This window comes from Mixophyes fleayi, chromosome 1 (genome assembly GCF_038048845.1).
Source record: "Mixophyes fleayi isolate aMixFle1 chromosome 1, aMixFle1.hap1, whole genome shotgun sequence".
In the NCBI taxonomy this organism is placed as follows: domain Eukaryota; kingdom Metazoa; phylum Chordata; class Amphibia; order Anura; family Limnodynastidae; genus Mixophyes; species Mixophyes fleayi.
In genome coordinates, this window is record NC_134402.1 from 275861901 (window position 1) to 275874415 (window position 12515).

General features: G+C 36.1%; 1 protein-coding gene across 1 annotated transcript in view; it reads left to right on the forward strand.

Annotated features, from left to right (window-relative positions):
• The window catches only part of GRIN3A (glutamate ionotropic receptor NMDA type subunit 3A), a 197144-nt gene extending 186426 nt beyond the window's left edge, over nucleotides 1–10718 (forward strand). Inside the window, exon 9 of the mRNA XM_075210905.1 lies at nucleotides 9807–10718. Coding sequence (XP_075067006.1) covers nucleotides 9807–10140 — 334 coding nt within the window. The 3' untranslated portion in view covers nucleotides 10141–10718. The remainder of the gene's footprint in view (nucleotides 1–9806) is intronic.
• The last annotated feature ends 1797 nt before the right edge of the window (nucleotides 10719–12515 follow it).

Sequence of the window (12515 nt, forward strand, 5' to 3'; positions counted from 1 at the left end):
ACTAGTGTGACTTTTTATGGTTGCTGTGTGAAAAAGTGCCCCGTCGTCCACAGGAGACGTCGTCTGTACTCTGATCTCATGACACCTATCATAAAAATATTTTGAAACACAAAATCAATAATTGTGTTATCATAAAGTAAAAAAATGAATAAAATAGTGTGATAAGTATATTGTATTAGAGATTAGCCAAAGTTTACTTAAATTATTTCCTTAAGGCCCTCAAGTTCTCAAGTCCTAAGAGCATAAATCCAATATCATTCACTTGCACAAAGTCTATAGAATCTATCCTCCCCTTGCTGTGTCAGCAAAATAAATTCTTGCCTTGTTTACCCAAGGGATTATTGCAACTCTAAGAAATGTAATGGAACAGTATGATTATTATTTGTATTAAATTTATTTTGCTGGTGCTCCAAAAACCATGTTTTGTAAGTATTGGTGGTGTGTCCAAATGTATTTGATTGCATATTTTTGTTTAATTATACAAGATTTAAAGGGGTCATTAAGTCATTAAGGAGAGGAAAGCATAAAAAAAGGAGTAAATTTGCACCTGGGCAAAACCATGTTGCATTGGAGGGGGAGGTAAGTTTAAAATGTGGGGGGATTTATTGTTGGGATAGTGCATGTCCTAGATCAACTTTAAATTTCAGTGTAAAAATAAAGCTAATAAGAATGTGTGTGGTACATGAGTAACAGCCAGTATTTAACTTATGTACAAAATAATAAACTAATTAGCACCCCCTTGCATTTTGTAACATGGTTTTGTCCAAGAGCAAACTTACTCCCTTGTTTTGCTTTGCTCTCCTTAATGACTCAGGCCCAAAGTGTGTCTTCCTATTTTGAATAAAAGAGCAGATTATGCATTGTGACATTCCACATTGATTGCAGCCCAGTATCAGTGTGGATAACCAAGAAGTTTTAAGAACATTTTTATTGCTTACATTAAAGATTTAAAAAATCAAAAATAAAGTAGGGGTTAAATAGTTTTGCAGTCATTTTGCTTTATTAAATATAATCGAAGGACGAGATGTTAAACTAGATCTAGGTAATTGATCTTATGTAAGAATGTGATAATAATGTAATGTGATTGAACGCTTTTTGAGGTTTCCACCGTAATAGAGAGACCATAACATGGGATGTCCCTGCTGTAATGAAAACCAACCCAGGCAGTTCAGTGCAGTACTGACCAGCATTTAAAATTAAATCTTATTTTCTTCATTTATCATAGTCCAAATGGCAAAACACCCACTCCCTAAAAAATTCCCATAACAATCATAACAAAATGACATACTCGCTGAGTGTAGACAACTGCCTCTAAATTATCAAAGTAGTGATTAATCATGACTCCCCTTCACCATGAGCCAACATCAAGTGACCAGCGTAAAAATTTCTTGTGATTGGCTGACATTAAAGGGGGTGATTTGTAATATGCAGGGGTGTCTTATTTAATGTTTTTTTCTTATATTTCTTTTGTTATTTAGATTATATCAGTGGTCAAAGTGGGCTGGTATATGGTGGTATTCATAGAAATGGATAAACAGTGCAGAAATGGGTCCCAAAGAAGATCAGTATAAATGACCTAATATAACCAGTTTAATGGTTACTATAAACAGTAGGAGATCTAAATTCTAAATACATTTAATTGAACAATATTATATAATACATATAATATAAAATGATCAAAGAGAAGTAAAATACCACACTCAGAATCTAACGGTGCTGATCTTAGAACAATATATCTAAATAAATGAACACACTATATATCAGAGAGCAAATGCAACATATAAAATCTGAGAATTGTGCAACTCCTATCAAGGACTAAATAGCATTAGGAAACATAAATGTTCCCATAGGTCCTTCACACTGTTCAGTCCCCTGTTAGCATTAAAAAATAATAAACACATGATAAATGGTGGTATGCCATAACGTCACTTCTTCTACTACCTTCATTGTAAATTCCTCTTGATAAAGCAATAATTGAATGTCTTCAGCTAAAGAAACTCTTAGGATAATTTTTTTTTAAAGGTTTATTAATTGAAAAAAATGAAAAGCTGGCGCAGTGATAATATTATCAGTCTAAATTTCAATCTCTGAAATTCTGCCCATCCACAGACCAGACAGTTCCTTTTGTAGCAACAAAAGTAGGTTTTATTACAACTTACAAATGTCATATTACAATTGGGGGGGGGGGCATATAGGCGTGTCTTGATCCTTTTGACTCTCCTGGATACAACAGAGATTTTGGAGAAATTCTTGCAAGAGTCTTTGTTCACCAACTCTGATTAGAAACATCTGTTCTTTGAGTTAACTCCTTCATTCCTGCTCATATCCCTCTCATCAGCTCACACGCAATGATCCAATTGACATAACAAAACCACATCAAATATAAATAATATGATAAAATTATATAAATTGCAACAAAAAGCACTTCAAATAGGCGCTAATGTTAAGCACATAATATTATACCAAAAAATATGTGACATGTGTGTTATATAATGAAAATGTCACATCACATAGAGTATCCTAAAATTGTCACATGGGTATATATATTGAATATTATCAATAATATATTAGCTCAAAAGAGTATTGTTAATAAATAAGATGTAAATATTAAGTCCGATACCAACATATATTGTCCCACAAATGAAAGCATTGGCAATGAGTCGGATTGAACATCAGTAGTCAGTTCATAGGATAAAGATGGATTTTTCTCCTATGGATAGTCTTATTTCTTCTCCATATTCATCATATCAAAACATGTAGAGAAAAAGAGACATAAAAAATCCCATAGTGTGTTATCCTTCATAGGAAGTTTATTAAAAATATAAAATGTATAAAACATCAAAGATATGGATCCTGAACAAGTGAAAATTGGCTGCTTACCAGAGCAAGCTGGCGATCTATGCACATAACAAGATCTTTGAACTGGATCTCCACAATGGATCGGCAGTCACACTCAAACACTTCAGATCCATTTTTCCTTTTATATTTAAAAGGTAAAAGGGTTCTGGTGGAGTCATGTATTCAATTCAATTAAATTTGAAAATTGTGTATTTGTGTTTATATATTTTTAATCTTTGTATAATGGGGCAGGGGCTTTAGGAACCCCTGCCCATTATACTTTGGCAATTGGGATGGCAAAGTTGCACTTCAGAGGCCCCAGTCTTCTTGATCACACCATTCTCTACACTGTGGGAGATGTGAAGAGCTTCAGCGGTTTTCAGCACAGGGGTGGTATTGTGTAGGATCGAGGGATGCTGTTTTCTGCTCTTCTCCATAGAGGCATTTGCATGGTCTCCTTATTATAATGGAACCCAGATCATTCTTTCTAGCACTGAAGCTGGTTGAAGAATTAGTTCTGCCTATTTTTTAGTTATTTCCTTCTTATTTTTTATTATTTCACTGTGATTCATGATTCATGATTCATTTCTGTATGGGAAGTATTTGGTGGGATGATATCGGGTTTAATGTAACCCTCTGTGCCACACAGCTGGCCTACCCAGAACCCATCCAAGGTTCAAAATCACTCAAGCAAATATCCAAAATTAAATAAATACCTTTATTAAACAAAATGGTAGCACCAAACAGCAATAAACATCTTTAAATAATAACCTGCAACAAATAACATAAACAAACAGTCAGGCACAGACAACATACAGGGTATAATGAAAACACCTCACCAGCATCCTTGTCACTCTCAGGGACTGCTGTCTATCCATCCAAGCTTCTCTCCTTCTCTCCATTGAGGCTACCAGTAAGGCAGTGGTCCTGAGACACTGGGACTCCACCTTGGCGGACACACAGCTCCTTAAGACCTGGAGAAGTAGATCAGGGCAAAGGAAGGACTCCAGGGACCGATCTAGATCTGAACGCCAGCCTAGATTCAGATATCACTTGGTAGTGAATGCCCCTTTGCTGTTTCTGGAGCTGGTTTTTAAAGGCAAAAATGACATCCTTAGGAGTTTCAGGACCTGTCTGATTGGTCCTTTTCTGTGTTTATTTTTTCACAGGCAAACATACAGACAAAGGGATAGCAGATGAGCCACCCTTGATATAATTAAGGATAGGTATTGTTCTGTGACTATACAGCAGAAGTTGTTTAAACAAGTGAGGTCAAAATCCAGGCACAATACATTTAAATACACAATGTAGTCCTCTGTAATTAAACATAGAGCTCTATCTGTGGACCTTTTCCATATCTTAATACATGAGATCTCCTGGTGTGATGTACATTAATACAGGACTGGTGGACAATAATCCTTTTGCCTAGGGTGAAACAATAGATAAGTCTGCAAAATAAGAAAACCATGCTGCCAGACATTTTAGCTACTTACAAATAGAATATATATTCAAGTTTAATTAAGATTGACAAATATGGGGAACCAGAGGGCTAGAAAAGGTGTATGTTTTTATAGTCCACAGTTTGTGAGAAACAAGGTGCAGACTGGTTGAGGTAATATTAATACCTTGTTTCACCACATTTGGTCTATTTAAGACTATTGGACCAGACCACATCAGCACCACAAGGCATTTTTACAAATCAAATTGCATAGTGGGTCCAAAGCTCTGCTGACTGTAAGGCTACGGCTGGTTGTCACTATAACAGGAGGATTATGTGCTCACGGTTTCTCTCTTGGATTGGAAACCAGAACAAGGTGCCTATCCCTGGGGCTGGGGGCATTGAGGGTATACTGGCCATTTTTTATTATATGTTTATTTTATATTACATTATGAAGAGAACATTGCCATGCAATGTCTACAGTGTTTCAATGCAACCTTCTATATTTAAAATGATTGAATTGAAAATCTTGCATCTATCCATAGTATTGCAAGTGGTTTGGTAATTAACATTACAAAATCCTGAGGCTAGTCATACTACTGAAAGTGGTTTGGTGAGTAATTTTAAAATTATGCCTAGAGAAATCATAATGCATTAGCTAAGTGATGGTGGCATGGTGGCTAAGCGCTAAAAAGCAATTTGCTGCTTACATAGAAAAATAAATCAGTAATAATTTAATGTGCAATAAAGAACATATGGCATACAATGTGACACCCTACACTATACATCATGTACTGCACTATTCATTTACCACATAAATAGGCAAACATTTCCAACTAAGATCCAGCTGTGTAATGGGAGAAGGGGAAAAGTATAAGGGAGGTGGATTCATAGGCCTGAGCTTTATTGAAAGACAAACACTTATAAGAGGACAAGAGAGAGAAAGAGAAGTGTGTTAGTCCTCTTCTCCCTCAGGACTGTCTATGACAAAATAGTCTCTTAGGGTTTGAAGCTGGGTTAGGAGCAAAGTCAAAATAGAGCAAGTTTGCACCTTGGCAAAACTATGTTGCTTTGGAGGGGGAGGTAAATTTAAAATGTGGGGAGATTTATTGTTGGGATATAGCAAGTCCTAGCTTATCTTCGAAGTTCAGTGTAAAACAAAGCTATGAAGTATTTTTTTGCTACATGACAAAGCAAACAGTATTTTCCTTGTGTGCAAAACAACAAATTCATGTGTACCCCTTGCATTGTAACATGGTTTGTCCTGGAGCAAATGTACTCCTATTTTTTTGCTTTGCTCCTAAATCAGCATCAGGACCTTAGTGCTCAAAACCTGCCAACCTGGTTTGGTTGGAACTCAACGACTGAGTAGTGCCAGGCAGCAAAAATATTCATGGCACTATAATGCTATTAAGCAAATAAAAGAGTGAAATACTTTAACGATGTACAGTGTATCTTTACATTTAGTCCAGCTAATGTCTACTGATGAAGTTGCCTGCAGGTCCGTGATAGCATTGCATCTGCCTTTGCAATCCAAATGCCTTATACAAGTATTTGTAAAAGCACAGAATTTTTATGGGCAAGGCACTGCAGTGAAAAATTGCAATTATAAAAAGGAGGATTTAAAAGTTTGATATTTTAATGTGAGAAAGGGTAAATGATAGGCAATGTCTATTCATTGTGAGAGGCTACAGAGCATTTTAAGAAGGCACACACAGGCATGATTTCTACTTTAGCATGCAATATTTGTACATTTGAATGTATGAGAAGCTATATATGATTGTAGGCACACAAAGTGGACTAAAAATGCAACTAAAATGTTAAAATTGAAAGTTATTACCTGTATATGAAGGGGATTTAGACAAAAAAAATATTTTTTGCAAAGATGCAACACAAATGCACATTTAAGGGGATGTTCCCAAATGAGCTGGTAGCCACAGATCACCTTTTCCTAAACAAAATGACTTTTTACACTTCTTTAAAGGTGGTAGATTTTTTTTAATCTCTTTAATTCATATGGGGAATTCATAGCCTGACAAATACCTGTCTAATGAAAGCATTAACAGGTTCAAGTGTGACACATGAAATAACGACAGTCCCCAAACTGTCAGAATTTATTTAAGACATAAATGAGTCTTGAAAGAACAGTATTTCAGAACGAACAAGGAAAATCGGTAATTTATTTAGTTTTTACTCTTTCCGCCAGGCACAGTCCCATAGACTGTACTCCTAATTATATACATGGTAGACAATTTTATATTTGCCCAAGAATAAATCAATTGCTCATTCACAATTTTGCAACTTTGTAAATTACCCTTATTTTATTTTCCCTCAGTTATTTAATAATTAAATGAGGGTCAAACATGATCAGTACACATCAGAAAAACACATGTGAGGGTTGGTCACAAGAACACAGTATGTTAGTCACTGATGAGAACGTAAATGCTTACATTAGACAACTGGTGACAGGATTTCTCGGCATGCCTAAAAATGATGCAGTAGAGTTTGATTAGCTCATTCTCAGGTATTCTGATCTCAGGGTCCACATATTCTGGTATTGGGACAGTTTTCACGTGTGCCCAGTTTTCGGCAGTTCCTAGACATGATTTTGCTGGTTTGAGCTCATGAGTTGCACACAGGTAGAGCTTCCATTTCAGTACAGTAGTAACATCATACAGGTTTATGTACTTTGTAGACATGCTCATATATAGACAGCACATGGGGGAGGGCAAATACTTGAAGTATAGGTCCCCCAGTATTAATCATGCAAATTGTGCAATGGAAAGTGCGTTTCTGTGCAGTAATCTGATTTGTCATAAAATATTGTTTTTTTATTTTCTCCAAATGTGGAATTTTATTATCTTGCCTTCTTTTTTTATATACATATTTGCACTAGCCTATCATATGCTTAATATCCTTGTAGCAGGATCCAGTCACTTCTTAAACTTGAAAAGCAAACATCTTATACATACGTTTGTTCAAAGGCTGTAAACCTCCATTAGGTCTTGTGGCTGTGATGAACAGGCTTTATTTCTGCTTACTGTGTGCAAGGATCAAAATCATTCTATATACAGAAAGACAATCATTTTTTGCTGTTATCTAATGTCTTTACCTCTTTTATATTAACCTTTTTTGCCATCTGAATAGAAGGAAACAACAGTATACTGATGTGAAGTGACTTTAATTTTTGCTTCTTCTGTTGCCTAATGTGGCTTAAAACAGTTATCTTTAAATCAAAATATAGGTTAATTGCAGAGCAAACAACAGTTTATAACTGGAACAGTCATCTGTAATGCATGATTACTTTTCAATTAAATGCACCATTTACTCTTTACACTAGGAATCCCTATTTAAATTTTGCACAGAGATTAAGTAATAGTCACTGAGTGAATAGAAAAAAAGATGTTACATGTTAATGAGATTTCCATCGTGTTCTAAATTTTGTTTTTGAAAAGTAAAACTGTACTAAATATTCTTCTTTAAGGAGTTATAATAGTGTCTTGCTCATCATTGTCAGCTGCTTTTTAGCTGCCTCCTTTTTGGGACGTGGGTCATGATATAAACATGCTGGAGTATGCATAGTAACCAACACAGCCTAGAAGATAAGTTCCAGGATACTTACATATGTCTCCTATTTTCTTACATTGACTTCAGATTGTTATTGCAGGCACGGAAAGAAATATACACTCAGTGGCCACTTTATTACGTTCACCTTTCTAGCTCTTGGTATGAGCCGCCCACCCTTCTTCCCCCCAGAACAGGCTGAGTTCATCGTTTTAAGGTGCTGAAAACATACCTTCTGGTATCATTGTTTCTGGTCTATATTCACATGATAGCATCACACAGCTACTGCAGCTGCACATTCATACTCTGAATTTCCCATTCCACCACATCCCAAAGTTACTCTATTGGATTGAGATCTGGTGACTGTGGAGATCATTGGAGAGCACAGAACTCATTGTCATATTCGTGAAACTAGCTTGAGATGTCATGTGGTTTGTTATATGGCATGGTATTCTTCTGGAAGCAGCCATTAACAGATGGGTAGACTGTGGCCAGAAAGGGGTGCACATGGTCTGCAACAATACTCAGGTAGGCTGTGGCATTTGAAAGATGCTCAATTGGTATTAAGGGAACTAATTTGTGACAAGAACACATTCCCCACACCATTAGAGCACCGCCATCAGGCTGCACTGTGGCCACAAGGCAGGATCCATGATATATAAGTCCCTAAAAAGCCCTCAAAGAGTGAATGGAGGCTCCCTACTGTATCCCACTAAATATTAGAGGAGTCTGCCACAACATAAACTGCATGGCTGTGCAGTTAATCGCAAACCTGCCTGCAACTGTATATCTATATTTATGAGTGCACGTACAAGCACATTACAAGACTGCATCTGCATACTAGCATACATACAAGTGTGTAATATAAAATCTGTATTGCCTGATTGCTGCAACTGTTGCTACTGCTGAATACTGCTGTATTACAAGCAACTGTGAATAACTGCATTCATCTGTTGTTATCTTCTTTAAATAAACAGCAACCTGTTTAAGTTACAAAAGCGTTGTGGCTTAACATCTACATTAACACCGGTGAACACCTTTAGTAACAATATTGTTGTTCTGGTATGAACAACAACGGAACCTCTTGACTATGTCTGCATGCTTTTATGCATTGAGCTGTTGCCATATGATTGACTGATTAGATACTCTCATTAACAAACAGGTGTACAGGTGTACCTAATAAAGTGGCCACACCTCTTCTAATTGTGATAAGTGCCTGATGCTCTTCCATATGGAGCTACAATAACAGTTCCAAGACAATGCATACCAGAAAAAGAGACACACTGGTCTTGATGCAGAATTGATCGATATTTGTACTCCAACACTTTGACATTGATATTATCAGGGCAAAGCCAGTTCGGTCAATGTTAGAATAATTTATGGATTAATTCTGCATCAAGTTTAGTGTGTATCAGTATTTTTATGGCATGCTATTGTGCATGTCCTTTTCTTACACCAAAGAAAGACAGAATGTTTATAACATTTTTACACAGAGATTGGGGGCGTCCTGAAATCCATCTTTTACTATGCCTTGTGTTGATATTCACTTATTGCTGAAGAACAATGACTATTTAGAGGATAACTCCACCCAAAACTGCAATATCAAGTTTACATTATAATGAAAATATTCTAATAAAATATTACTTACCTGGAGTTTGGCATTTCATCTGGTATGGTTGTTCCATCAATGTCTGATGCATGCCAGTGATGTTCTATCTCTTGCTAGGTGGAACAAGAGGAACACTGGACTGTAGCATGCATTGGGAGGGACACCGACTTAGGTGGAACGCTGAACCCTGGATAAGTAATATTCTGTGATTCTACCTACCAAATGGTATTGATTTATTGCCTGCAATTAGACATATGCATACAAATACATATTGTGTAAATAAAGTGTATTTGTTTAAGACACCATAACTTTCCATTTTTCAAGATTTACATCTTTTTACTATTGTTTTACTTTCAGATGCAATACAGGAAACAGTCAGCAATGTGTATGGAATACAGCTAACCAAAGCAGTTGTAACAGGCGAAAGTATATAATCAAAGACGCACACAATGAATTAAGCTTCCGACACCAGCAAGATTTGCCTCTGCCCCAGTTAAGGAGAGAGACTCCAAAATTAATTACCACAAATGGGAAGGCTGAATCCCTTAACATACCTAGAAGTTCGGTGGTGCAAGAACTGTCAGAACTGGAAAAACAGATTCAGGTTATTAAGCAAGAATTGCAAATAGCCATGAACAGAAAAAATGAACTGGAAGAGTACCAGAGAAAAAACAGGACTGCTGAATCTTAAAGCAAATTTCAAGTCTTAACATAAAACATTTAATACTGATGGAAGTCTCATCTGTGACTGAATCTGCTTGGTCACTGGACACCAAGAAACCTACTGTACATGATAACATGATTTCTTTACTTCTTATGAGATTTGTTTGTCTCTTTTTGTAAGATACAACCTGTATTTCTCTAGTCCGTGTGAACTGTTATTCAGTATGAAAATGTGACCTTGGAGTCTTTTAAAACTCAGAAACACACTTGCCCTTCTATCCCTCCTATGGTATTAAATGAAGGTTTTCACGTCTAAGCCCCTTAGTGTGCATTAATAAAGCTAAAATGGTTTTGAATTATCTCCACTGTGTCCTTTGCTAGTATTTTTAACTTTTATGAAGGAAATTTGCATTTAATGTGTGTCTCTGAAATTGAAATTTCAGCAGTTTGAGGCCAGAAGAGAATGAGGGTGAAAAATTAATTACTCATCCACACTGTAATGGACTTCTGTGGAAAGCACAGCAACGTGCTTGATGAAACCTAAAACTGATTGCATTTTTGAAGAGGTCAGTGAAAGACAATAATAAAGATTTTATGTTTATTGGACTTTGTGGGTATTTCTGAAGAGTTCCCCAATAGAAACTTGGTGATTTACATCTGTACTTTAGCACAGGATGAAAGTTATGTAAGTGTATATGGAGGATGATAGAGACAGCAAGAATGTGAAGAAATAGATTAATTCAAAAACTGCTTTATAATTTATATCTTGACACTCATTCAATCTTGATAAATGAATACCTAATGGCATTGAGTTGCAGGATATTAAAAAGTTTATTTGTACCTTTCACAAATGAAACATGTATTGATTTTTATATTTATAGTCGTCCTAAGCACTCAGGGCTGAATTAATGAGGAACCTGTATATGAGCCAGAGAAGTATGTCAGAACTGCTACTTTTTAGTTTTAGTACCGCATTTATCAAGAAACATATTATAAATTGTAGCAAAAAGTGAAAATTTAGTGGGAGACATTAAACCGGTGTAGAGGTAAATATGCAAAAAAAGTGTTGAAACCCACAGCAATCAATGAGGTCTGAAATTTTCTAATCCACCTTAGAAAATAGAAGCAATGTTTCTATGAGTTATAATATCTTTTTATTGCACCAGTTTTCATAAATGGGCACCAAATTGACTGAACCAATTCCATTCACAACATATAAATGCTCCTGACCTTCAGCATGAGAATAAACATTTTCATTTTCAAGAAATTATTTTTGGTTGAAGCTTAAAACCCACAATAGCTCCAATGCCAGATTGTTCCATAACTGCCCACTTTACTTTTAAACTAATAACTTATTTTTTGCATGTCGAAACTTGTAAAAAAACTATATTTAATATAATCTGCTTTGGTAGAGACTTTTAAAAATGGATGATCGGGAAGAGAAGAGGTGTCAATTAACATAATAATGAATTATAATATCTATAGGAACTCCTTTACACTCTCTAAGCAAATATGTAAATATTTGTAATTTTTTTGAAAACAAATGGAAACTGGAGTTTAAAAAAATAAATTGTCTAATTACCTTCAAATAGAATGTAATGTCCAGCTACACATTTTATTTCATTCATATAATTAATTTCTGTTTACCTTCAAACTTATGATAGAAACACATGCTTTATGTTACAAGCAAGACAAAGGGCTCATTTTCAGAAAAAATACCAGTAGTGCTTTCATTTCCCTGCAAGGTCACATACGTTTCCACCAAGTGCATTTTAAGGTTCATGTCCACTTTTACCCTATAATATTAATCTGCACCTACTGTAAATTTGTAGGTTTGCATGTACTTCAGAATATAAGCATGGTGGAAATATTAAAAAAATCAGTACAATGTCCAACGTAGATGTGCTTTAGGACAATCCCTGTTTTTGTCTCGTAAAATATTGGTTAGTTTAGGTTAATTTGTGGCTTACATTAATATGAGTTGGGGGACATCGGGAATTTTCATTATTAGTTTTACTTTTATGACTTTAAAGTAGGGATGAGCGCACTCGGATTTATGAAATCCGAGCCCACCCGAACGTTGCGGATCCGAGTCGGATCCGAGACAGATCCGGGTATTGGCGCCAAATTCAAAAGTGAAACTGAGGCTCTGACTCATAATCCCGTTGTCGGATCTCGCGATACTCGGATCCTATAAATTCCCCGCTAGTCGCCGCCATCTTCACTCGGGCATTGATCAGGGTAGAGGGAGGGTGTGTTAGGTGGTCCTCTGTGCTGTTTAGTTCTGTGCTGTTTAGTTCTGTGCTGTGCTGTGCTGTGCTGTGCTGTGCTGTGCTGTGTTCTGCAGTATCAGTCCAGTGGTGCTGTGTGCTGTGCTCTGTCCTTCTGAGGTCAGTGGTGCTG